The sequence below is a fragment of the Microcebus murinus genome, chromosome 6 (assembly GCF_040939455.1).
Source record: "Microcebus murinus isolate Inina chromosome 6, M.murinus_Inina_mat1.0, whole genome shotgun sequence".
Classification (NCBI taxonomy): domain Eukaryota; kingdom Metazoa; phylum Chordata; class Mammalia; order Primates; family Cheirogaleidae; genus Microcebus; species Microcebus murinus.
This window is the reverse complement of record NC_134109.1, coordinates 11976968-12004873: the sequence shown is the minus strand read 5'-3', so window position 1 is coordinate 12004873 and position 27906 is coordinate 11976968. Positions and strand designations below refer to the sequence as shown.

Here is a 27906-nt window from a genome sequence, read left to right as displayed (position 1 = left end):
GATCCGGCCAACTTGTGCGTGTTTCTGAAGGTCACTTAAGTCATTCGTATCTGAGTTTTCCCACCTGTAAAATGAGAACATCAGGAAAACTCATTTATAATGTCCTTTCTGAGATCCCTTGATTCTGTGACATGAAGAACAAACCAAAAACGTGCCCTCGAGCCCCTGAACCGAGGTAGATGCCACCGCATGCCCAGGAGCCAGGGCCTGCTGCCCTTGGAGCACACGCAGCAGGGTGACCACGCGGAGCCCAGTCACCTGAGGCCGGCGAGACACGTGCCCCAAAGTGAGGGCAGGGCCGGCAGGGTGGGCACGCAGTGGGCAGCTGCACGTCAGTGACAGGCGCTGACCACCAGCTGGAGCGAGACCGTCTCCAAGGCTGTGGTTCCCTGGGTCTGTGTCTTCCGGCCTCGGTCCTGGGCTGTCCAGGGCGTCTCCTCACTTCCTACGCCTTTCCTGACTCCTCTAAAACGGCTCCTCGGGAGAGCTGAGCTCCCCCATCGGCAGACACTGTGGTCTTAACCCAGCCTTGTTTGTATTCCGGAGAGATCTCTCGTGTCTGAGCACTCAGACTGAGGCCTCCCAGAGAGGGCGAGAGCAGAAAGAGTGACAGCCCCTGAGAAGAGAGAGAGAGACAGAGACAGAGGCTGTGAGAGAGAGAGAGAGAGAGAGAGAGAGAGAGAGAGAGAGAGAGAGAGAGAGAGAGAGAGAGAGAGAGTGCGTGCATGCGTGTGTGTTAGGGGAGGGGGGTACCACCCATTCAGCTCCAGAGCAGCCACCCTCACGGGGTCCCCTAGGCAGCAGATATGGAGCTCAGTGGAGGTGACAGAGCAGGGGGCGTTGACATGTGGGGTACACATGAGTGGGGGTTCTTGAGACCACTGGTCTGAACCACCAAGGGTGCAAGCATGGGCCAGGAGGAGAAAGGGCACTCCATGTAGTGGGGACAGCAAAGGCCTGGGGTGAGGGAACCCAGCACACTCGAGGGTGTCTGGCATGGCTGGGGCAGATGCAGGTCTCAAGGGGAAAGGTTACATTAAGGCAGAGGGCAGGAAAGACAGCTGGACACAGAACAGCGGAGGAGGTTGGACTTGGTCCTAAAGCAACAGGGTCCTGAGCGAGGGAGTGACAGGGACAGCTTTAGGTTAGAGGGAATGGTCCAGCAGGCTTCGAGGCCACGGATCAAGCTTGGAACAGATGAGGCTTTGGCAGTGTGCCAGGCGCAGCGACGGCCTTCAGGGCATGTGTGCTGGACTTCCCTGCTCGGGACAGATTGATGGACTGCCTTGACCTTTTGCACAGTATCATGTCTGTGATTTGGTAGAGCTGGCAGAAAGAAAATTATAACGCAATCTGCCCTTAGGTCTGTTTGCTCCTTGGATCCGTTACTTAAACTAACCACAAGCTCAGGCTGGAGCGGTCAGACCCTCATGGCACAGGGAGTGTGGCAGGGAGAGGCGGAACATGGGCACATGGCACAGACAGGTTCAAGGTCCAGGCAAGCTGAGCAAGGCTGGCAAGACACCAGTGTCCAGTGGCAGAACCAACAGACAAGAGGGGACCGCTAGGATCTTGGCACTCTCAGACGCTTTGTGACTCCAGGCCAAAACAAACTGATTAGAAACGCCTCGCCTCCTAAGAAGCGGAGGAAAGTAGAGCAGCACTTGGTTGGTGGGAGTGTAACTGGTATAGCCCCTACAGACAGAAATCTAGCAACAGCCAAAACTAAGAAGTGCAAACTCAGCATTCCTATTCCTAGGTATGTATCCTGCAGAAGTCCCCGTGTGTGTACACAAGGATATATGTACCGGAGTATTCACTGCAGCATGTTTCTAAAACATGATCAGAAATCTCCTAAACGTACATCACAGGGAACTGGCTAAGTAAAGGATGGTAAGATCGTTTAACGTGCAGCCGTCAGAGACAATGAGGCAGCTTGCAAAGACAGATATGAGCTCGCTTCTAAGACACAGCCCACACAGCAAAGGTGAGCGTGTGCAGGAAGACCGCCTGTGCCCAGTTACACAGGCCCCCAACCCCACTGAAAAGGCTCAAGGCCCTGGAACCAGTGGCTGCCCACTGCGAGGGGACACTCTGTTCACAGATCTGTCCCGCATGCCAGCTAGCACAGGACTGCGAGAGCCGGGCAGAGGGGCCGCAGGGAAAGCCACACCTGTGGAATCCACCAGACTCACAGTCCACGGGCTGCCTGGGAAACTCCTCATCCCAAGCCGGACGGGCGGTGGCAGAAAGCTGGGGCACTCCAGGAAGCCGCCTTGGAGCAGAACGCCAGCAGCAACCCCCCTCCCTGGTGGTGAACAGATGTCACAGAGTGAACACGCAGGCCCCAGCCTCCAGGATGAGCTGTGTGTGACCCCCACCGCCAGCGGACAGAGGGAAGCCCATTCCAGACGAGGGGGAAGGAGCTAAAAGGGGCCATGGGGGGTCCGCTGAATGTGTGATACACACAGGCCCCAGTGCATCTCCTGTGGCCTCCAGGTCACAGGCACCCCCATCCCAAAGGTGACGCCACCCACAATGTTCCACCTGGGTCATCCTCCCGGGCAGACAGGCATCACGGGGTCACGTGCCCCACCCAGCAGCGAGCAGTGTGAGCTATGACGGGGAGAAACTGTGAGCTCCCTGGGGGAGAAACTCTTGTTCAGAAGCCAGTCGCTCAGACCAAAAAATAAGCCCACGTGCTCCTGAGGAGAGGGCCGGCTGGAACGGCACACCATCGCCGGGAGGCCAGGACTGTCATTTGGAGACGGCACGCTCCCCATCTTGCCCTGGGCTCCCAGCAAAAACAAAACCTCCTTTCTCTTCCCAGATTTCAGCACAAACTCATGAGCTTTCTCCCTCTTCTGTCAGTGGGAGGCAGGCAAGGTGCTCGGCCAGGACTATTCACCCAACGAGCGTCACGCACCCTCTGTCACAGTGTCATGGCACTAGTCAGGTCCTCTGGGTGACCAGGGAGAGACCCCGCAGGATGCAGGGAGGGGCTGGGACGTCCACCCTGGATCACACACTCAGGGCGGGAGGGGTCTCAGTGGTCATCTGGTTGGCGTCGCAGCTGAGAGCCGAGCAGAGTGAGGACAAGACAGGGGCTGCCGGTTCAAGGTCCCACTGAGTGTGGCTCCAACTACCGCAGCCGCAGCTCCTCACTCCTTCAGGACCTGCTCAGGTGAGTCTGTGGAGCTGCCCCCCTATATAAAACCCTCGGGCAGCTTCCCTAGGTCAGAGGCCACAGGTGCCATGTCTGCCAGGGCTGACACCACCCCCCATCCCACCCTGACCCACAGCCACCAGCGCAAGTCTGACTCTCGGGGTCCTCCTGGCAGCCCACAGGCCCCCTGCCTTCTCCACTTGATGCGTTGGTGGGTTTGCAAGTATAACTCACAGCCACAGGGCCTGCAAACTGATGTGTGCAAGGGACAGATGTGGCATCAGAATCAGGGCAGAGTTTGCTGTGGTGTGGCCGACCTCTGGGACAACCAGGGCTCACTCGGGTCAGAGGACCCTGGGCTCCTCACCGCTACACTCTGCCACCCCAGGCTGTGGATACTCTCCTGGCTGCTGCGCTCCGGCTGCACACCTGGCTATGGCGGGTCCTCGGGCCTCTGTGCCCTGTCCTGCCAAAGGACCTGGGGAGACCCTGCCCCCTCACACTTTGGCCCCTTGCCTGCTCCCCAATCTCTCCTCCTGCCCAGGACAACTCTGTCCTGCCCTTTAGGCCTCAGCTCAGTGTCAACTCCTCAGCGGATCAGTAACAAGAACATCTGCTGTTGTCACAGGCCCTGGTGTGTTTCTTCCTAATATTCCCCGTAACTGCAGCCGTGTTACCTTTTCCTCCGTGTACTGTGTCTTGTTTGCAGGATCCTTACTCCCATACATGCATGGTCACACGTGGGACTGCACCCAGCTGACCTGTCTTATTCTGTGTGCAATGACTTTTATGCTCCTGGCACAGAGTAAGTGCTCAATTAAGACTTGCTGAGTGAATGAACATAACAGCTATTGATGAATGATCCCACGGATCAATGGAGATATGGATGCAGATATGGAAGCAGGTATGGATCGGAGCAGGGGCTGGCTGCCTGGGCTGCAGGATGCCTGGGACAGGGGTGTGGAGCCCACCTGCCCAGACCTGCAGGGAGGGGCTCAGAGAACGTCCTCGTGCCTCACTCTGTCCATCCCCAGGGCACTGAGGCCAGCAGAGCCTCAGTGTGTGGCTTCCTTGGCCAGCTGTACTCTTGGCTGGCGAGGTGGCAATGTGATTTATTACATGATGTCAAAGGACACCACAGGGGGCTTCATCACGGGCACGAAGCCCGCATGGGAACAAGTCCGGAAGGCATGCACCACCAACCAGGAGAAAATGGAAAACAGGATGTCCTTTCTGTTCCCAGTTGGTAGGAAGGTTACACGTCTGCCTGGGACTGGGCTTCCGTTCCACACGGGAATGCCACTGCAGCCACCCAACCACGCTAGACGGCACCACCCACCCCGGAGCAGAAAGAACAATTCCCAGCAGCCACCTGGTCTGGCTCGGGAGCACGGCAGGCAGGCTGTGTGACTGTCTCCACCACGGGAGGAGTAGCCCTGTGACCCAGGGCAGCTGACCTCACAGCCGCCCAGGACAGGGGCGGCTCCTCTGTGACCAGGCCCCCAGACGCACCCAGCTCTGCCTCGCTCGGCATCTGCCAGCCAGTGGCTTCGTCATCACAGGCAGCAGCTGTGTCGGAGGCAGCCCAGACCATGACCTCTTCCTTAGGTGACCCTGAATCACAGATCTCACACCATGCAGGGGGCCACCAGCTGCTGGCCAAAGCCCCTCCAGGGAATATTTGAAGAGAGTGTGGGCTACCCGGGGCCGGTTTCCTCACCTGAAAAATGGTGAAGTAATTCCATTATTCCAGGGGCTGAGACCAAAGAGATGAGAGATGAGAAAGGCCCCCGGCGGAGCAGGCAGGGGGCGGCGTCTCCCTTGGCTCCACCGTGACAACAGGACCCTTCGCTGGGATCCACACTTCTTACTCTGACCTCACCAGCCAGGAGGCCCACATGCAAAAACTGAAACTCCCTTAGATTGTATGGTGCTATTTGACTTCTGGAAGGTTAGCTGTTATCTTCCTCATTGGACGGGAAGGCCTAGGACAAAAGCCTCTGGCTCCTCTACTTCCTCTGTCTCCCCAGCGGAGACCCATGCTAGCAACTGGTCAACATCTGAGGCTGACAGGGTGCAATTCGGGGTGGCTGTGAAATCAGGCCTGAGCCCCGTGGGGGGAAAGGGGGGGACGGCGGCAAGTGAGCTGCGGCCTTGGAGGTGACTGCCCGCCGGTCAGGGCAGCTGCGTTGAGCTGCAGCCTTGGAGGTGACTGCCCGCCGGTCAGGGCAGCTGCGTCTGCAGTGGCACATGGCGGCAGCTCTCGACGTCTCCGTGCCACACCGACAGGTTCCCTGTGTGGCAGGCAGGGCGGCAGAGGCCCTGTGGGTCAGCCGGAGAGGGACATACCCAGGGCCCTCTGACCCCTGTCTGGCCCTGTCATTTAGGCTAAAGTAAGTGCACATTTCCGCTGCTTTATCACAGAATGCGCTTCCCATCTGGGGACACTTTCTTAATCGCTGCCTCGCTGACTCCAATCACTACGAGGGAGAACTCTGACGTCAGCTGCGGCCCCAGATCAAGCTGAGAGAGCAGCACTATCCTCACCGTGATAACAACATTGACATGCAGGGCTCTGGCGAAGTGTGCACTGAGTGCCAGGCGTGTGCCGAGTGGTCTGCACGCGTATTATACCTAGGTGCCAACGGTAAGAGGGGCCAACACTTACACCCAACACACAAGCGGCACTCACTCCGTGCCGGGCACTATTTTAAGGACATCGGGCATGGTAATTGGTTTAATGCTCACAACCCTATGGGGGGTGGGGGGTTAATTCTTTTTTAAAAAAAGCAAAGGGAACTACGCAGTACTCAGCGCCCTTGCCTGCAGTCGGTCACGTCCATGAAGCGCGGTGAGATGTACGAGTCCATGTCACATGGGGCAGACACCGAGGGCCAGCACCAGCCACACCTCCTTCTTGTCCCTCTGCCACAACAGCCCGTCAGAGGCCGCTCTGTCATCCTGGGTCCCAGACACACAGCAAAGTGGTCCCAACCCTCCATGGCCATGTAGTACATGCCAGACACAAGCTGGCACTGGGTGACAGGAGCTGTTTGTCACTGCAGCGAACCTGGCCCAGCAAACTAGCAGGGTGGGCCTTGAACACTGCCCCTTCCCTGCCTGTTCCCAGCCCGGCAGGCTTCCTGCCCCCGCTGCGAGGGGCTGGGCGGGGTATGGGAGGCACCACTGGAGGCTGGCCAAACACTTTCCTTCAGGCACATACTGGTAAAGGACCAATGCGGCCAAGCGTGCGTTCTCTCCCTGCGTCCTCTGGGGGAGTAAGAGCTCCCTTTCTAGATCCGTCTTATGTAACACTGAGAAGGATCTGAGCAGTGAGTGGGGCTTTGTCCAGTGTGGGTTGGATGAGGCTCAAGCTGGTCAGAGGCCAGCCTGTCACAGCAGGGAAGGGAGGGGACGCTCAGGACTACAGGGCACTTGGGGCTGAGCACAGAGACATCACTGAGCCTCCAAATCATAACCTACCTCATCATCTTGGAAGCACCCAGGCTATGATGACTAAAGGGTGTCCCCCTACCCTGCTCAGAGTTCATCATGCATTAGCAAGTCCCCTTCTAAACAGGGCCTTGCTCTTGCCAATTAAATCTGATCTAACACCCCCCGTACATCCCCCACTCCCCACGCTCCCTGCAGGACAAAGTCCAAGCTCCACAGCCTGGCGTGCATAAGCCCTGGCCCTCTGGCCCCACCACCCCCTCTCCAACCCTGCTGACACCGCAGACATCGCCACGCACACCTACCAGGCAATGCCATCTGCCTCACGAACCCTCCTGTCCCCCTCCCTCCCTGCAGCCAGCGGCCCAGCAGAGCCACCTTCTCCCTCCACTGGCCCACTGGGGCATCCTGTGCAAGGCTCGCCCGGCACAGGCCAGCACCCTGCATGTGCTTCCACCTAACACACACTTAGGCATGTTTCCAACGCACTAGGCACCGTAGACAGCAATGGGACCCCAGCCACTGGAAGCAGATGCAGTCCCTGCCCCAATGAAAGGACAAATGGCATGAAGGAAAATCACAAAGCTAGGAGGGCTTAGGACAAGAGGTCAGATAATCAGGGAAGACACTCCTTGGGGAAGGGGCACTGAGCTGAAGGAACGGCTTGTGCAAAGGCACTGGGGTGGACATGAGTCAGAGCCTGAGCAACTGCTGTGGGGAGTGGTGGGGGCACGTGGCAGGGAAGGGGTGGGTGGTGCACAATGAGGCTGGGCAGGGGCAGCTGCCAGATCACTGGGGCCCCAAGGGCCATGTTAGCAATCTAAGTCTTTAGTGTCACTACAATGAGAAATTGTGGGACGGTTTCACGCCAGGCCCTGCATTGATCGGATCTGCATTTTTCCTAACTCAGCACTCACAGCTGGGAGGGCAGCTCTGGCTTTGCCCGCCAGCCGCCCCTGCTGGCTGGGAGTCCCCGGGCACCTGCCCAGCAAACAGTGTGCTGCTGCAGACGGAGCTGACCCTGCAGAACACATGTAGATGGGGCGGGGGGGGGGGGGTCCAGGGAGCATCTGGGGGACAGTTATGGTCCCTCTGGCTAATCAAGACAGTGCAGACTGAAACCTCCTTCTTAGTTCTAAGTTCATTCCGGGGAAACTCCAGGAAGATTCACCGAGGCAGCTCCGCACACCCCATGGATCACAATCACTGTAACCCTTCTGGGGTGATTTGGAGGCTGGCAGGAACAGCAGCAGAGAAGGGCCAGCGCCCCCCACCCCGCAGCCACATCCAACCTGTGCCACAGCGAGGAGGCTTGCACTGCCCTCCTGAGGAAGCCACTCGACAGGCCAGAGGCCCCTTTGGTCCCTGAGCACATCTCCCACGAGGGCAGGGTCTGTACGCTGATAACCGAAATCTTAAGACGGAGCCGCGGCGGCACCAGGCTGCTGCTGGCTCCGTGTGAACCTTGGAACAAAAAAAACAACGAATCATCCCAACTGAGTCTCCATGCCAAGCCATGCTGAGGCCCATCCAAAAAAAAAAACAAAACAACAACCCACAAACAAACTTAGGGTAATGGTGAATGTTTCTATGACAACGGGCTTTAATGTTCTGCAACAGGCCCCAGGCCCACACACCCCCACCCTGCCTCACCAGGGCAGCCAGAAGTGCAGCCTCCGGGTGCTGGAGCTCCTTATAGAAGCAGCCCACAGGGCCGCTGCTTTAGGGCCGTCAGGGACAGCTCAGAAACTCACTTTCTCCACCCACACAGCCCCAAAACACTTCCTCTAGGGATCGAACATTGCCTTTAGAGAAGGCCCTTCAAGCAGAGCCCCTTCCGGGGCCAACAAGCTCTCCTCTGCTCCACTGTTCACAAGATGTGGGAGCCCAGGCCCCGGCTCTGCCTCCCGCCTCTGGCTGCAGCACCCCTGCCCTGCCCTGCCCAGTCCCCGGGCCACACTCATGTCCCCTAGCTAAAGTCTGGAGAATAAAAATTAGAACGAGCATCTGAAGACAAAGGGCATGCCCGAGGTCAGGTGTCAGCCCTTCTCCAGGGCTGTGCGGTCTGGCTCTGAACTTGCATCTCTCCCATCTCGTGGCAGGGGCACTGGCTCGTCAGCGCTGGCAGCACGGGGCAGTGTCCCTCACCTCTGTGTGTCTCGGTCCTTCCCTGCACCGGCCCCTGCCTATCTCCTCTCTTCCTGGGGCCTCTGGAAAGTGCAGCCTGGCACCCTTTTCTCCAAACGATTGTTCTTTTCACAAAGGAGGAAACTTCCTGGCCTTATCAGATATCCCTCCTCTCAGTGAAGCACAGACTGCAATGAAAATTTACCCCACAATAACCGGTGCTAGAAGGTTACTGTGAGGTCACTGCAGCCATACCCCACCTGCCCCTGGCTGAGGGCAGGCTGGGCACGTGCTCTGGATGGCATGGACTCAGGGACCAAGCCAAAACCCTGCCCACAACTGGCAGCCTTAATCCACACGTCCCCATGTCCCCCGACATGCACTCTCTCCTGCTCTGTTAACATTATTCTTTTCTGTCCAGAACAGGAACACAGGGAACAGAGCTCTCATTTGCGTTCAGCCATCACCTGCCCTGGGCTGTGGGCTGTGTGTGTCCGGGAGCTGGGGTGGGGGAGGGAGTCATCCCCCTTAGGGGTAGTTGTTCCACCGCCCGGCCCAGGCCAGCGGGGAGCTGCGGTCCTTTCTCTAGGAAGAGGTAGCAGCAGCAGGAGTGGCCGCAGGTGCTTGGCAAGCAACGGGCACTTTTACACACATGGCCGTTTACTCCTCCCAGCAATCTGCCCACCGAAGGGGGAGGAACTGCCAGCACCCTCACGGTAACAGGACACCAAAGTTCAGGGAGATCACATGGCTCCTCGGTTTTGGAGGGGCCGCTGCCTTCCAGGCAGTTTGCCTCCCGAGTCATCCATCAGGCAGGGAGAGCAAGCTCTCGCAGGCGCACATGCACATCGACCACTTTCAAGTTGAGTCTGAGCAAGCTGCCACCTGCCTGCACCTGTTTCCTCATCGCACAATAGGAATAATCGCACCTTATTGCTCCTGGGAGCAAGTGAGTCAGCACTCATACCGTGCTTTCCAGCAGGGCCTGGGACATAGAAACTGCTCTGCAAACGACTTCTGCTGTAGCGGTAACAGCTATCCCCGCACACCACCCAGCCTTCCCAGATGCATCCCACAACAGCGTCTGCAAGGCCACCTGCCCCTCGCTGGACTCAGCAGGAGAAGAACCACTCGAGCTTAGCTATGCTTCCCAGAGAATGTCCCCGGGGACCCGCAGGCATCTGGAGGCCGCCCGGAGGAGACAGGGAATCGGGCATGAGGCAGGCATGGACGACGGCTCAGGGTGGAAAGTCGCTGCTGTACTTGTGGTCAGCTGGGGCAGGACCTCAGGACAGCGGTGTAGGCAATGGCCCGAGAGGAGCCAGAAGGGCCATCCGCTGCGGGAATGAGCAGCAGGTTGCCCAAGACAGGCAAGACTGAACCCTGGCTCTGCAGGTCTCTGTGGACAGGCTTCTGAGCCTTTGTTCCCGGGTTATAAAAGAAGGCTAGTGAGTCCTGGCCTGAGGGGTTGTGGGGACAGAATGCAGCCCACGGGTGAGCACGTAATCAGCCCAGTCCTGGTACTGGGAAGGGCTTGATAAGAGTGCGTTTCCTGTCTGGTTCCCTGCTCTAACCTCAGCTTACTCCTCCCAGTGGGGTCCGAGGTTTTCCTAGTACCAGCATCCATTTCACAAACAAGAAAACTGAGGTTCCACAAGGTCACAGAGGAGCCTGGCCATGCACGCCTTTCCATGGCCACCAGCCCTGTGGAAGGAGGCACTGCCCAGCAGTGGACAGGGCTTCAAGCCGCTGGCAGGGGAGAGGCCCCGGAGGGCATGACATGGGGACACCTCCTCCGCCCACCAGCAGGGGAGGTCAGAGCAGGCTGCACCTGCCTCTGGGGCCACTTCCAGGTGGGAAGCAGGGACCTGCAGCAGGGAGTTGGCCGAGCGACCCGGTGGGAACCCAGGGAAGTGTGGGAGGCCGGGGGGGCCGAACATGTCGGGGGAACGCTGTTGGCAGGATGGCACTGTGTGACCAGGAGGACGAGAGCCCCTTCGTCCTTACAAAAAAAAGCAGGATGTCAACTCTGCAGTTACCACACACAGGAAAGTGCCGGCTCAAGCAGCCCCCATCCCACTAGGCGGGCCTGAGAACAGCCACTAGTTCAGCTGCATTTTTCATTGACAATATGACTTTGTTTTTCATGACCTTCGAGCCACTTTCCAGAGGAAAGAATCACCTCCCTGTCCACAAGGGAGAAAACACAGAGCGAGTCGGCAGCTGATATGCAAACCCCGAGGCAGCGGGTGGGGAGCCACGAGGTCAGGGCCTGGGAGGCTGCTGGGAAGCGGGACTCAGTGAGACACCCCAGCTGTGCGCTAAGAGTACACAGGGTCAGGGTAGCGAGCAGAAACGGGTCTCCACCAGGGCAGGACTCAGGTCAAAGGCCTTTGGGGGTCCTCCTTCCCCAAGTGCAGCAGAGGGGTTCCATCCCTTGTGCCAACTCAGAGCAGCAGGGCAGGTCCGCGTGTGCCTATGCTAAGGACACGGAGGCCTGTCACATCCTGCGCCCCCCCGCCAATGCTGAGCAGGGAACCATGTCTACACAGCCGGGTGGCTGGGGGTGCCAACCACACCCTGGTTGAGCCCCCACGCTACGCTCAAGGAGACTGAGGCCACGGGAAGGGTCTGCACAGGAGCCCATGTCTGCGGACGACACCTCGAGTCGGCCCTACAGCTCCCAACACACACTCGCCGTTCCTGGGCCTGCCCCCCACCCTCCACCCGCCTCGGGTCCCACGCCGAGAGCCGTCCCCGCTCACCTGGAACCTGTGCACCAGCTCCAGGGACTGGCTGTCGTTCTGGTCGGCTTCAAGGATGACATCGGTCAGCTTGTGGATGATGACGTCCAGGGGGCCCTGCTCCTCGATGGGCCGGCTGAGGTTCAGCTGCCAGGTGGGACACAGACAAAAGTGACAATTCAGCGCCTAGGCCCCCAAGCTACTGGCCACCCCAGGCACATCACCATAGGACCCACGAGCCTCCATGTAGCACCACGGGGGACAGGAGGCAGCTGACACACGCACGGGAAATACAGACGGGACGAACAGGACGAGCCCTCTCAGACCCCACAACTCGTCTCTCCTGCTAAGTCCCCAGGGGCAGGCCCCACGTTCATACTTCTGCTCCCCAAGCCCCTAGCTACCCAGGACGCAGAAGACACACAAAAGGTGACAACCCACACAAGTGATGCTGAGAAATGACTTTATAGGGAAAGGATTTACTGAACATGTCCCATCTGCCCAACAGCCTAGGGAAACTAGGGCTCAGAGAGGTTAAGTAAAACCACTAATGTCACACAGCCAGATGAGAACTGAGACCTATGCAGATACTCTTTCCACTAAAGCGCAAAAAGTCTCACAAAGCGGTAGCGCTGGCGAATCTAAGGGTTGCTGCTGCGACAGCCCAGCAGCTTGCACTTCACATAACCTGGGCTCGCCGGCACAGCGCGGGGCTGCCTGTGACCCGCTAAGCACTGCACCCCTGCGCCAGTGGGAATGTGTTTGTTTTTTCAAGCACACAAGGTTGGGAAGATCAGGCCCCAAGGGAGCCAGAGCCTCTGGCTGACAGACAGTCACCATCACCTGACCCCAAGACAGGAGCACCTGCCAAGAGCCGGGCAGCATGACACCATGCTTCCTGACTCGCCAGATGTCTGCCGCCCGGCACACGGCCACCGCCACCTGCCGGGCCAGTTCCTCAGAGGCAGCGGCGCCAGCCTGGCACCCGGCTGACCCCATGCCGGGCCTCAGCAGAGGCAGGAGGCGGCCTCCAGCCCCCTCCAAACAGGGCTCCCTCCAGGATTGAAGGCTATTTCAAAGTCGTTACTAAAGACATCACAACGACAGCTATAATCGACCACTTGAAAGAGGCACTGTGCTCAAAGCTTACGTGTGTTTGTTTCATTATATTTAACGACCACTACAGGAGGTGATTTGACAAATGAGGAAAGTGGAAAACAAGAGACTTTTAAAACCTGCGTAGGATCTCACAGCGGGAAGGCAGTGGAGCCAGGACACAAACTCAGACCTAAAGCTGTGCCTGGCACCCAGTCCCTCCCTGCGCCCCCCTGCTCTGCCCCGGGAGGCTGGCTTCTAGGGCCACATCACCCCGCTGCCCTGTCCTCTGGTCAGGTCGGGCCACGTGGAGGCCCCAGCAGAAGGCAGGAGCAGAAAAGAGAGGCCAGGGTGTGTGCCCCAGCTATTCTCACACTCCCCCTCCACCATCTCTACAGATCCAGTTACATTTTGGGTCCCCTCCACTTCCCAGGCCTAGGGGTGGTGACAGCTCGCCACACTTGTTGGCGCCGGGGTACTTTGTCTCTTGCTGCCTCCTCAGGCCCTGCCCACACCCTGTACGTTCCCTCATTAAACTCTTCCAGTGAAGTCTCTGGGATGTGTCAGCCCTGTCCTACCGATGTCCTTAACTTCTCTTATTGTCTGCCAGGAAAGATGTTAAAGGATCTCCCCTACAGAGAAAAAAAATCCCTTAGACCTCACAAAAGGAAAATGCTAAAGCATGGTCTTCCCTCCCCATGGTGACTGGCCTATGTGCAAAACCAAACCAACCCAGGACCAGGCCGGCTGGGAAGCTGCCACCTCCTGGACGAGGACAGGGAAGGAGCACTTACTCGCAGGCATCTCCCGAGACCTGGGCCCTGTTTCTCCTCCAGGCAGGTCCAGAGCTGGGGGTGACCCTCCCCCCAAACAGACCAGGATACCACCAGCCAGGAAGGACAATGGCCAAGGAAGGCCATGCCGCCAGGGGTTCTACCAGCTGGGGCCCAGACGGAAGCCAGGTAGCAACACCTACGTGTCACCCCCCTGCTGAGCTACCTGCTGACCTGGGCTCATCCTTCCCCTAGGCCTCAGTTTCCCCTCTGGTAAAAAGAGGAAACTGCAAGGGCCTCTCTGGCTGTAGTCACAGATTCCATATTACATTCCCATCCAACCCCTCTTCCCAGAAAAGGCTAAACTTGGAAGGCAGGGAGAGAAGCCAGCGGGAAGGGGTGACGTGGAACAGCAGGCTCCCAAATGAAGCTGCACATGCCAGCCATCCCTGCTGAAAGCCAGGACTCCGGTGACAGGCTCCACATACAAGAGGCCAGCGTTTTCATACCGAGACAGCCACAAAGGGAGAGAACTGAGGCACAGGGGCAATGCCCCCTGCCACGGAAACCCACACCTCCAGGGAGCCCTCCAGGGCTCCTGCAGTGACTGAAATCAGCACGAGGAGCTGTGGTCCCCCCTGGGACTGGGGAAGGAGGTGGGCAGAGGGGATGCCCTGGTGCCCTTGCCGGGCACTGGCCTGAGGCCTGTAGCCTGACAACCGTGGGCTGTTTAGAAAATAAGCTCTGCTCGTCCCCAGCCGCTCTGCTGAAGGTAAACAGTGGAGTTCTGGAAACGGGCCACCTTCCTTTGTGTATTTTCCAGCATTTTTATGCCAGTAAAGCCCTTGCGCGAGCACAGCAGCTTGGGTACACACCAGGCCGGCTGCTCTCCGGCACGGCCGCCCCTCGCCGCAGCATCTGTGCCGGGTGAGAGCGGGGCTGCTGGTGGCTCTAAAGGCTCTTCTGACACCACTTTTTCTCAAGTGGCCAGATGATCCTTGGCCGTCCTGAAGGGGCCAGCCCCCCTAAACTCACCTCAAAGGGGCTTCAGTCTCCCCTACTGGCTGCAGAGGAGGAGACGGGCCTCTGGTATGGCCCCCACAAGGGCATCACGGCAGAAAGGGCCCAGCACCTGACACAGGGAACCTGAGAAGAGGGGACTCTGCAGGAGAGGGAACACAGGGAGACAGTGGAAGGGGGGATGCCACAGAGGCATGGTCTCCCGGATGGCACGGGGACAGGGACTTGGGCAAAAGTGAACTCATTTCAAGGTTGTCGTTCTGTTTTTCAGACCACAGAACATTCCCAGGGACTTCTTGAAGGGGTGTGATTTGTCCCTCCCAGCAGCAGCAAGGCTGTCTCCATGAAAGAGCCGCCCACTGTGGCCGAGGAGGTCTTCGGGCACTCTGCTTCCAAGTCACGCCATCCTGCGAGGCCCGTGCTGGATGCTGCGCTGTGCAGCGCTCGGAGTTCAGAATTCAGAGAGAACAAGGGGCCACTGTTTCCCTCGGGGACTAAGGCAGCGAGGCCCACTGGAGAGGGGGCAGGGCTGCAAGGAGATGGGACAAAGGCCTGCAAACCCCAGTGGCCCAAGAGTCATCTTTGACTTCCAAAGAGATTAACCCAATCGTGCCCAGCACAGTGACCAAGCTGAGCTCAGCCCTGACACTATCCCCTCCCAGCACCAGGGAGGGGGTGGCGAGGCAGACATGCCTGGAAACCCATCCCAGCTCGGCTGTTTCTGAGCTGGAGGAAATCACTTAACTGGGCAGTGCCTCAGTTTCCCCATTCTTAAAATGAGGATGCTATGAACTCTTCCCTATACCTCCCAGAACTAGTGTGAGTCCCAGAGTTCAATCCTTGTTCACACTTCTCAACTCATCCCTCCCAAACATGGAGAAGTAACGGCTCCCTCAGCTCACCTCTGCCCCCAGAACCCTCTGCACACCCCTCCAGGACTGCACCATAACTTGCGGTTACAAAGCCATTTCTTCAACCCACTGTCTCCCACCCCGTGTTGGGGGCTGCTCAGCCTCTCTGGCCTTCAGAGTCCTCTGCTGCAGGATGCAGCGTGGCCCTGTGTGATCGCAGAGGCCCAGGGCTGCTGGACAAACCTACACTCTCCCAACAGCCAGAGCAGGCTGCACTTGACTCGCAGGCTCAAACGCTGCAACTGAAGCCAGGGTGGGAGTCAGACAGGTGTAAGGACAGGACACTCAGTCTGCTCATCTTTAAGCAGGAAGCCTCACTTTCCTAGCACTAGCATGCTGCCCTTGCGCACTCACTCCGCGCCAGGCTCTGTTCTAAGCACATTACATGGACGGATTCATTGAATTCTCACAACAGTCTGAGACAGGGATGCAGGAGGGAGGCATAGAGTGGCTAAATAACGTGTTGGGGACACCCAGCTCTGCATACCCAGCCGGTGAGTGCAGGCCACTCAATAAATGTCAGCTGTTACATTTCCCAATACTTCCTGTTCAACATTATTACTGACCAGCGGAAACCTCCCTGACACTGTGTTAATGACAGCACAAGGACAGGCCAGAATTTGAACTTTGCAAAACCTAGGTCACTTGTACTGGTTCATATTATACTTCTCAAGGTGTCTGTTGTCACACTGACACTTACTGTCCTCATTAGTAATGATAGTTGGTGTTTACCCAGTTCCTTGGACCACAGGCTATGCTAACAAGCACTGACCATATGGGGACACTCAGTCACAAAGAGGTTTAGAAACAAGCCCAAGGCCATGGAGTTACAGCTAAAAGGAAATGCAGGTCTCTCTCCTGCCAAAGCCTAACAATTAACTCTACACCAAAGGCTGATGCAGAGATGGTCTGGGGCTTTCCTTCCATCCCCTTCTCCCTCAGTTCACATTCAAGAATCAAAAGGTTTTGTTGGCCGGGTGCAGTGGCTCACACCTATAATCCCAGTGCTTTTGGAGGCCAAGGTGGAAGGATCACTTGAGGCCAGAAGTTTGAGATCAGCCTGGGCAACATAGTGAGACCCTGTCTCTACTAAAAAATGTCCAAAATTAGCCGTCTTATAGTCCCAGCTACTCAGGACGCTGAAGCAGGAGGATCGCTTGAGCCCAGGAGTCCAAGGTTGCAGTGAGTTACGATGACACCACTGCACTCCAGCCTGGGTGACACAGGGAGACCCAGTCTTAAAAAAAAAAAAAAGTTTAGTCCTAACCAAGGGTGAGACAAATGGCCCAGATGAAGGGCGAGAGGGCTGACTCTGATTTACTCCTCTGCACTCTCCACAGATCTGAGGATCTGGGCAGACCTGCCATCACCCAAGTGGAAAGGCCTCTGGAGGCAGATATCCCCGGAAGGAAATGTCAGCTCTGGGCACCCCATGAACCGACTTCAAGAGGGAGCTTGGCCTCAGAGGATTCAGTGCCAGTGGCATTTTTCAACGGGTTTGATTCCAAAGGAAGACTCTGAGAGAAGAGACTGGAGCTTTTCCCTGGCAAGAGCAACTCTCACTCCCAGAGGAGCCCCAAGTGACCTTCAGAGAGAGAGGTCAAGCGCTAGAGGTCATTTAGGGTTGCCATGCAGACCAGCCGGCCAGGCCAAGGATGGTGTTGGCCAACCCAGCAGACTCTCCCCCAGACTGGGGAGGGGAGATGTCGCAAATGCTCCCTGACACACTTCCCTAATTTCTCAGTAACTGGTTTCCAATTAGTAGGCTAATGGGCAGAAACAGCAGGCTGGCAAAGGCGCAAGAGCAGATAACCTTTCGACTCCAGAAGATGACGGGCCAAGACAACCAAATGGCCCGAGGATGATGAAGCCTTGCATCTTCAAGGTTCTGGGAATTTGCGAGCCGACTTTATTACAAAGGGCCAGAAAAGTTCCACCTAGTCACAGCTCCTTAAGAACAGGATTGACCCCGAGTTCTCAGGAGCTAAGAAAGCCATGGCCTGCGCCCAGTGTTTCGGAGCAGGTCCAAGAGCAGAGGAGAAGGATAAACACGTCCACACCCTGTGATCCAGCAAGCCCATGGGATGCTGGCGGCTCTGGATGGGGAGATGCGCTGAAGCCACACTGACAAGAGAAAGGCCACAGAATGCATGTGTGAAAACAGGGCACTGGCTAGGTAAGGGTGAGCATACCCACCGTGGGGCTACTCTAGAGCCGCTGAGATGGCAATGAACATGTCTTGGTAGAGACAAGCGTGCTTGAATTACAACCATGTGGAATAGCATTTGCTGCGGAAAAGGCTGGAAAGGAAACATAGAACGTGAAAATGAGAGGACTATGGGTACAGTAGCCCCTTTTCTGGACACATGGCAGGACTGCACTTCTTGATCCCCTGGTAACTGGGCATGGTCATGTGACTCATCTGGCCAATGAGCCATGAGAGAAAGTGGAAATTGTCACCGCCTAGGCAAAGCAAGCAAGAGACGGTCTCTGAGCTCTCAGTTCCTTCTGGCATGGGACCCGTGACCTGCAAGACAAAGACTGCGCAGTTGTGGATCTTGGGGCGAACATGGTAAACAGACCTCCGGCTGCCCCCTACACATGTGGCAAAAGAGAGGAGCAAGTCAAGGTTTCAAGCTAAGATTTGGGGGCGCAGAGGTTGCTAACACGGACAACCTAGTCTATTCTCACTGATGAAAGAGGTGGTCCTCCTGCCCCAAGTTTTCTTTTTTCCACTTGTTGAAACAAAGGTACTGGGGAAGGGACACGGGAGAAAAGCAAATTAAAGCAAAAAGGCCAACAGGTAACTTCAGGGTTGCAAATCGGCTTTCTGGAGTTTTTTTCAAGTTACAGTTTAGTATTTGGATGAAGGAGGTAAACAGGGATTCGCCCTGTAAGAGGAAGATTATTTGTCCGATCCCTTAGTTTCAGGAGGCAGGAGCCTTGAACAGAGCAACACCCAGAACACAGCTGTTCTCGAGTATCCCAGAAAAGCCCACCCAGCAGTCCCCTAAACCTGCCAGACCAGCCCCTAGGTCATGTGCGTTTTGGCCAAGTCGCTTTGTCCCTGTTATTGTTCACAGTGGCACCCAAGAGCCCAGAGTCAGAGCCAATGGGAACTAAGCCCTCCCTCTGTTACCAGGCACCAGTCTAGTCCTGTCTTGGGGAGAAAGTACAAATCCCAGGCTGGCAGAAAAAGAAAGAGGAGCATAAAAAGGGCCTGGAGATCTGGAACCACAAGAAGGGGAGCTAACGGCCACGTAACAAAGCCCAACTGCACTGTGTGTGTGCGTGTGCATGTGCGTGCGTGCATGTGCGTGTGTGTACGTGCTGGGAGAGGGTGAGGAGGGTCCCATGTATGAATCTCCCGTCCCCAGGCCTGGAGGAGGAGCTTAGCAGGCTCTAGCTCTCAGCACACTCTTCTCCGTGGCAGGCCGATTCTCTTCTTCCTGAGCCACCCGGAGCACAGAGGCGTCCCCCACCCAGGCAAAATAGTGCTGAGGGGTCAGAGGGCAGGGCTGAGCCTACAGCCACGCAGGGCAGGGAGGGCACGTCCCTCACCTCCCTAAGCCTGCTTCTTCGCCTGCACAGAGTCATTGTGAGCACACCACGAGGGGACAGGCATCAGTCACCTCTCTCACAGAGAGCTGAGCCACACTCCAGGTGTCAGCACCCAGGACCTTCTTCCACATGAGGCTGGATTTGTCCTAGCCTCAATGGAAGCCCTTCTTCCCTTGTTTGGCCCTCTGCCAACACAGCCCTAATTGTCACCTCCATCAGAACTTACAAGACCCCTACCACATCCCAGGTGCTGAGCTGGGCAAATGAGATACATTATTTCACCCAACCTTTGTATGTCCTTAGTGGGCAGCAGGAGCTGTTACCACTTCACAGATGAGGCAAGGAAAGTTCTGGCAGGCCAAACAACCGGATTGAAGTGGTGTAACCAGTGAGTGGAGGAAACAGCCTTCCCCCACACCCCCAGGTGCCCGTGGCTCCAGGACAGGTTCCCAAGCCCTCTGTTGTCATGAGGAGAGACAGCAGCCCGATGGTACAGCTGCCCGGACATCTGCCCTGAGGTGACAGGGAGTGGGGCTAGGGTGGCTACAGAGTGGTCAGAGATGCAGTCTGAGGGGCCAGGCACAGGAGAGCACTGCCTGGGGGCACTGCAGGCACAGGGCCCCCGAGCCGGCCTTGCCCACAGCCGTAGGAGGAGGGGGCGAGTCTGAAGTCCCAGCTGGCGGGACCGCAGCTTTCAACTGGAACACCACCACCTGCAGACCACCTGCACCAAGAAGCACGGCAGGCGCAGAAGTGTCGCTGAGCGTGTCCACGGCCGGGAACCTGGGTCTCTCCATCCTGCCGGCTACCGACACAGCCCGGCGGGGGCTCTCCAGGCAGAAGGGCCTGGCACCAGCACCACCCAGCGTGCAAGGGCAGGACGAGGGCACCCACGGCACTCGGGATCAGGCCTGCTTGACGCCTCCCACTCTGTTATCTTCTCACTCTACTAGCAGTGGTGCACAGGGTGGTTCTCTGTAACCCAAATGTATCAATATTTTCATGTTTTGATTCTTCATGCCCAAGATTATTTTTTAAATTATCCCATGGTTTTAGCAAGTATTATTACATTTTCAATTTCAGTTTCATAATTAACTCGGGTCCATCTGGAATTTATTTTGGTGGGAGATAGGAGGTGTGCATTTATGTGTATTTTCTTCCAGATGGACACTCAATTATCTCAATACCATTTATTTATCCATCTTTTACCCACTGTTTTGAAATGCCACCATTTTCATAACACCCACATTTATTTTGATTTCTTTGGGGACTTTATTAATTTGTCTTATGCCAATACCACATTGGTTTTGCTTTATTTTTTCTACATTGTTTTAATTATAATAACATTATGGTACAGTTTAATACTTAGAAAAGCTACCTCCCCTTTTTCATAATTTTCTTGACTAGTCAGACTTGTTTAATTTTTTTCTGCACATCCTTTAGAATAGGACTGAGATCAGGAATGAGTTATATTTATTTATAGATTAATTTAGGGAAAACCCCATGGTTTGGTGTTGAATCTTCTGAACCAGGATCATGGCATATTATATTTGCAGCTCATATCACAAACAGCTAATTTCTTCCATATGATAACCTCCTACAAATTGATTTCTTAAAAAAGACAAACTAATACCCTAGGAAATATAAACAAATGGCTCCCAGTATATAAACATTAGAAAATGCTCAACCTCAGTCATACAACAAATGCAGATCACAACTACATTAAGATACCATTTTTCATACAACAGTTTGGCTGAAATCCGAGAGGCTGACAACACCCCAGCTGGCCCTGGTATGGGGCAACAGGCCTCACACACAGGCTGGCCAAGAGGATGCAAATTTACCTCATCAGGGAGCAAGTTGGTAATATCCATCACGGTGCTGAATGCACACACCTTGTCATTCAGGAGTTCCACTTCCAGAAACTGATCCCATAGGTGAGCTCACACACATGAGCACGAGGTTAGGCATTGCTGCAGAAATGTTTGCTATCACCAAAAATGAATAAAGTCCATCAAGAAGGGACTGAATCATTTATGGTAATCCACGTGGTAGAAGACCATGTGGCCACACAGAAGAACTGGAAAGTGCTCTCAGTACTGCTATAAACACTGAAATGGGTTCTCGGAACCTCTGACCTTTAAGCAAAATGATGAAACAACTTATAGCAGGTCCTCAAACGATTTTTTCCCCCCTCAATGTTGTTTCATTATAACATAAAAATTGGTTTCATTATACATTGTTTGGCTTAAAATAGAAGTTTCCAAGAACTGACCTCAAGTGAGGTCTTATGATACACGCACAGAGTGTCTCATAATGTTCACAAGAAACTGGTCGGATGGCAGACTCCGTGGGGAGAGGACCAGGGTACGAGGGAGACTTCCCACTGTGTGCCCCTTGCAAGTTCAAACCAGTGAAACGTCGTACTTAATGTTTTTATATTACCAAGTGAGCAGTATGTAGGAAGAGCACACATTTGAAGTCAGATGGGCTTGGGTCCAAATCCAGCCAATTTCTAACAGGCATTGAGCACCTACTGTGTACCAGGCCTGCCTGGCTCTAAGCACATCACATGAATTATCTCATTCAATCCTTACAATGACCCTGTAAGGCAGGGATGAGTATTATTTCCATTGCACAGATGAGAACACCAAGGCAACTTGCCCCCATTCATGCAGCTAGTAAGGGAGGAGCTAAGGCAGTGGGCCAGGTAGGCAGACTCCCAGCTGGAGACAAGACGCTCCAAGACAGAGACACCTCTACAACCGTGTGCACGCATCTCTCACAACCAACCGTGCAGGTCTCACAGCATGTGCACTGGGCGCTCCATAAGCAATGGAATCGCCAACAGAAAACAGAAATGATTTTCGCGGCTGTCCCACTGGTGCCCTTCCCCGTCAACACATGCATGTGACACCTTCTATCTCAGCCAGGGCCGCCTGACCTGCTGCCTTGGCTGAGCGCAGCAAGTGGTCACTGAAAAACCCTCCCTTCTCACAGTGCAGGTGTCAGAGCCAGGGTGTCCTGGATCTCCTCTGCTCGACCTCTGGTCAGTGCCTTCAGGGACGTGCCAGTCACCTAGAGAGCAGTGGGAGGAAAAGGAGCTGGTCCTGGCGTTCCGCAGTGCAAGGATGTGAGTGAGACACTGTAGCACCAGGGGCCAAGCACCCACCGGCTCCAGGAGACCCAGAGACTGCTCAGCCCCAGCCCGGTCACCCTGCACATGCACTGGAGCCACGGGACACGCTCTGGCCAGTGGGATACGGGAAAGAAGCAATGGTTACTTCCAGGCCAAGACAGGTCCAATGTCTAATGACCACAGTGCCTTCCCCAGACCTCATCCGTGTGGCTGAAGAGGCTGACTCTGGGATGACAGAATAACACCACGGAGAGAACCCATATTCTTGAGTCTCTGTGGGGAGAGACCACCAGTCTCCACTGGACTGTGACATGAAAAAGCAGCAAAACCACAGATCTACTGGGGCAGTTCATCATAGCAGCTGGGCTTGGCCTGTGCTAACAAGCACACCCGCCAGGGACGTCTCTCCCCAGGGATCTCTCACTGGGAGCCCTAAGCCAAGGATGGGAGCAATGGCAGAGGGCAGGTAGCTGTGGGCACCCCCTTGATCTTGTTTCCTCACCTGTGCAGTGGAGCCAATGGCACCTGCCTCCAGCATCCAGTGAGACAGTGCTGGTAAAGCCCAGCCCGGAGCCTGGCCCAGAGCAGGCACCATCCCCCTGCTCGGGGAGGGGGTCAGCTCCCCCTGCCTGGAGCTCCCCTGCCCTTGGTCCCTCCAGAACCTCACCCACAGTTCTTGTTGGATTCTCCACCTCCGATGCCAAACAGCAACTATCTTTCAGGTTCAGATTCGACACTTCTAAGCACTCGGGGTCCCGGGCATGATGCGGAGGTCGTCACTCACACTTGGAACACTTTACTGACTCCTCACAGTGGTCACCTCCCTCAGAGGTGATGACAGACAGGCCCGAGCAGTCCAGCTTGTCCAAGCTCACACCACTGGTGGGCTGCAGGAAAAGAGTCCCCCTGACCTGGCCTGTGCCCCCTCGCCAAGGTCAGGGACTGTGTCCTGCTCCTCCCTGAGGCCCGAGCGGGCTGGCACAGTACCCAGTGTGCCAGGGACCAGCAAACAGGAGCTGAACTGATTCCCCGAGGCTGGAGAGACTCATGCCACCCAGACATGCACCCACCCACACAGTATTTATCGGGCACTTACACAACCGCCCCTCCAAGTAAATGTTACCCCATTTTGCATTGAGAAAGTCAAGACACAGAGAGGTTAGGTAACTGGTAAAAGGTCACTGCCACTAAGGGACAGGCTGTGTTTCTTGACCACAAACTTATCCAGTGCCTTCCCTACAGCCGCCACCTCACCTGTCTTTGGCACACTCCCCCCCACCCTGGGACCCCCGAGTGCAGTCATGCTGTGTTGGGCTCGGGAGGGGTGCTCCACAGGGCTCACCCGAGGCGCTCCCAGTCAAAGAATTCTGCAAAAGCCCCAAGTGGCCCCAGAAATAAGCCACAGACACTCTGGGCCTGGTAGGGTAAAAGAAATCAAGGAGTCTCTGGGCAATAGAGCAAGCGAGGACACTCGAGCCACCCACCTTCAGCCCTAGGATGTGCACCTTGCAGAGAGGCCCAGAGGCTTCCCAGCAGCCATGCTCTCAGCCAAGCTGGTGGGCCACAGCCCCTGGGGGCCAAAGATGCTACGGCTCCAAGAGCAAGCACAGACGAGGCAGAGGAAGCAGTGCCCGGTCACTGGACAGGTGCCTGGGCCTGACTCCTGCCCTCCCAAGGAGGCCTTGGGCAACCTGAAGGCCCCTGCCTCTGGGCGTCCGTCTAGAGAGGAGAAGAATGAGGACTGACTAGTAACCAGACACTGATACACCCAGACCCAAGTGGGTGGACACGGAAAGACCGAGAGGGAGCGGCTGACAGTCCCCAACAGATCAGCTTCACTTGCCACGCTGGGCCGTCCCGAAGCTGACCTCCCGTGCTGTGGCGAGGTACACACTTCTACCTGCGCTCCTGGCCAGACACCTAGCCGCCCTCTCTCCCTGCACTTCCCCAGAGGATTTCAGACGGAGGATTCACTGACCTGGATCCCAACCTCCCCCCTAGTTGGTAAGCTTGGAGTTGGCGCCCGGGCCGTGCTATGTCCCCATCCAAGTGATTGCAAACTTGGGGACAGAAGCAAACTTGAGAGAGCAGCACCCCAGGGGCCACGGGAGAACATTTACATTCAGGATGGACCAGAGCACGTGCAGAAAAAAAAGGAGGTGATGTGCCCCCCTTGACGAACTCTGAAAACAGCCAGAATGCAAAACCAGCAGCCATTCTCACTTATGCCCTTCAGCCAATGTGAAAAACAGCAGCTACGGCTGCTAGTGAATAACACGCAAAAGCCTGCTCTTCATCCTCCTCAGTTCTTCTCGAAACCTCAGTTTGCGTGAGTGACAGAGAGGACGACGAAAGTGCGTGCTTCCTGGGGCTGCGCTTTCATTCGCTGGTTCCCTCACACAGTCACCGGCAGTTGTGAGCGGCTCTGTGCTGGCGTTGCCCAAGTGTTCTCAGACCTCGCACTCACACCCAGCGCAGGAGCCAGGCCATAAACGAGTAAATAAAAGAGCTGCAGGTGGCCATCAGGGGTGGCAGCATCAATGAAGTGCAGCATGCAAACGGGAGGAGGGGTCAAAGAAGGCTTGTTACAGGTTGAACTGTGCCCCCCAAAACACTGGGAAATGCTGTGTTGCAGTCCTAACCCCCAGTAGCTCAGAACGTGACCTTATTTAGAAGTGGGGTCATTGCAGATGTAATTAACTAAGATGAGGTCACGCTGGAGCAGAGTGGGCCCCTGTCCAATACGACTTGTATCCTGATTAAAGGGGGAAATGTGGACACGGACAGCACGCAGGGAGCACACTGCGTAAGGACACAGGCAGAGGTCATGGTGATGCCCCACGGGACAAGGAACCAAAGACGGCCAGCACAGCCCCAGAAGCTGGGAGAGGCCTGGAACACACCCTCTCTCTGTGGTCTCAGAAGAACTCAATCCTGCCGACACCTTGATATCGGACTTCTTGTCTCCCGAACTGTGAGACAATAAATTTCTGTTGTTTAAGCCAGCAGTTCGTGGCACTCAGTTACAGCAGCCCTAGCAGGCTAAACCAAGGCCTCCCTAAGGGAGACCTGATGAGCAGGACCAGGAGAGATGGGGACAGGCGTTCCAAGCGAAAGGGAAGACAGTACAGGCCCCCTGAGCAGAGGGTGCCAGTGTGGGTGCAAGGGTGGGGGGACAGGGACATGGGGGCAGGCTGTGCAGAGCCTCAGAGGGCATGACCAGGAGCCAGCACTCCCAGCGAGGTGGAAGCCTGCGGAAGACTGGGGACCTGGGTGGGGGGTCCAATCCCTTTGAAGAGCCCACTCTAAAAGTTAAATGAGTTGCTTTGTAAGGCATCAGCACCTTGCCTGGTACAAGCTGCAAGTGCTTAATACATGGCAGTTGTCGTTTTTACGGCCCCATGGAACACAGGACTTATATAAGAACTTTGGAACCAAGATGCTTTGAGGAGAGCAGCAGGCCTTGGAGTTAAGAGCCTGGCACTGACTCACTGAGGGTCATGCACCAGGGTGGGGGGGGGTGGATGGCACAGAGCCATCATTTTCCTTCTCTGGAACCTGGGGGTCTGGGCTTTAAAAGGAGGGCCCTAGATCCCGCCGAGCCCTTTAGGCCTGGCTCTGAGAGTTGGTGGTATGAGAACATCTACCTATTTCCCAACTGGGATCCCACATCAAGTTCCCAAAACTTCCCCCTGCCCAGCCCTGTGATGTTTTCTTCCTGCTGATGACAAGAACAAACATATCTCAACATCTCCTTTATCTCCATGTTCCTCCCAAAATGGCAATTGGCAGCCGCAGCCACAAGTGGCTAAGAACTCTCCAAGCCAAAAATACTCCCTGTGCATCCTTTTTAACTAAGGAAGGAAAACTTTTGAGTCAAATTTCTACAAAGCCTGCATAGATTATTTTTTAAGCTCTGAAGCAGTAATTTTTCTATATTCATTTATTTCCAGTCCAAAGAGAACATTCCTTGAGGCAGTTTCAAAACTGGTATTTGATGTAATATTAATGAAAGAGTATTTTGAAAAGTTTTTAAAAACATCACATGAAAAAGAGAAGTTCTCAAAATCATTTGCAAAGATGCCAGTTTGTGTCATGTTAAACAGGAGTTTTGCTGCAGGACTTCTCCGGTACTTTCATGTTTGTGTGCACCAGAGACTAGCAGAGAAGGGAGAAGTTGGTGCTATGAAACCCTTTCCTACTCAGGAGAACTCCAGAAAATAATGTCAGGTCACAGAAATTTAGAGACCAGAATGACCCACATCTGACCTACAGCCACCCTTCAGTGGAAGGAAGTTCCCGTGGACCACGTACATGCCATTCTGGGAGGGGCAGTGTGATGCCTCTGAATATCTTCCGATTAGCCATGCCCTCAAGGATGCCTGTCCACCCAGCACTAGCTGTGATCTTGGTGAGTTGCAGAGACTCATGATGCGGTGATTGTATTCTGCAGACTTTGAGCAGCTGCTGTGAAGCTTGGGGCAACGGGTGACAAAGGCCAGCGCGGACTGCGTGCCCTAGAAGCCAGCCCTTCTATCTGCGGGGTTGACTGGGGCCTTCAGAGAAGGGCCTGGTGGGCTTCCCTGAGCAGCAGCTGTGAACTGCTGAGAAGACCTAGACAGGGAGACGCCCAGAAGACTCAGAGCGAAAGCAGATCCGTGCAAACGCCCTGCCCAGGCTTGAGAAAGGTGCGGGCCTGGGGCTTTCCCAGGGTCTACAAATGAAATCAGCACATTCAAATCTGCTGGGTCCCAGGTTTTGCTCAGAGGCCTGTGACTAGGTGCCATTGTTATTACTGTGATCCTACAGGTGACAGTCGGACCTGAGGGCCATCTTAGCCAGGCCTGGGGAGCAGGGACAAGCCAAGGAGGGTTTCCTGGAGGGGCGATATCAAGCTATGTGCACTGACACAGCTGTGCCGAGAAGTGACGCTGAGGACAACAGCCATGCGTCGTTAACCTGGGAGCCTTGGCCTCCTTAGTTGTGAGGAGGAGGAGGAGGGCAGAGTCAGGAGAGCTCACTGTGCAGGTCGCCCGCCTGCCACAGCTCCTTTCCTCATCAGAGCAGCGGCCTTCCTTGCAGTGCCAGGGCAGCTCACTCCCTCAAACGTTCCTGAGCCTCCTCTGGGCCTCCCTGTGCAGGGCCCGGGCACCACGACCAGGGTCTAGAGAGAAACTGATGTGTAATCAGTAGACAGTAACCACCTAAGAGTGAGGCCCCAGGGCGGGGCTGTCAGAGGAACAGCAGGGGCCTGGGGTGCAGGAAACCAGCGAGCACAAGCTTTGTCACAGGCTTCCTCAGGGAGGCGGCCGCGTCAGAGCCAATCCTTTGAAGAGGACCAGGTCAGTCAAGAGCTAGGAGGTGGGTGTCCGAGCAACAGTGAACTGCCAGGACAGAGGAGCAAGAAAAGCTAGGGAGGGAGCGACGCACACACCCACTGGCTTGCAGGGCCTCTGGAGCCAGGGAGAGTCTGCAGTGGAAGAGAATGGCATGTGCACACACATGTGTGTGTGGCGGGGCCCGGGAGGGCGCCGGGAGGCACAGGGCAGGGTTGATGGAGAGGTCTATAACCAGGGCAGTGATGGAGGAGGGGCAGAGGCAGGAAGATAACAGCAAGGGCAGGAATACACAGTGACTTTGAGGCTGGGGACACACATAGGACCTATGACAGTGGAGGGGTAGTGGTGAGGCACTGGCCAGTGGCCTTTCTCCAAAACCAGAAATGGGAGAGGAAGAGTGGGCTCTGAGCCAGGGCTGCAGCCCCCACCAGAAGTGTGAGCCCGGAGAGCAGGCTCCTGCCTTCCAGCGGGTCCCTCCTAACTCCTGACCGACCTCAGCTGCCCTCACCCAGCATCCTGCCCCCAGGCACAGCCCCGAATGGACAGGGAGGCAGCTTTAGGCACACAGCAATGGGGTT

General features: G+C 55.9%; 1 protein-coding gene across 2 annotated transcripts in view; it reads right to left on the bottom strand.

Annotated features, from left to right (window-relative positions):
• ITPK1 (inositol-tetrakisphosphate 1-kinase) overlaps positions 1–27906 on the bottom strand; it is a 164222-nt gene that overhangs the window by 57314 nt on the left and 79002 nt on the right. For both annotated transcript variants that reach the window (XM_012738580.3, XM_012738582.3), the window contains exon 4: positions 11512–11637. In XM_012738580.3, the coding sequence (XP_012594034.1) occupies positions 11512–11637 (126 nt within the window). The remainder of the gene's footprint in view (positions 1–11511; positions 11638–27906) is intronic.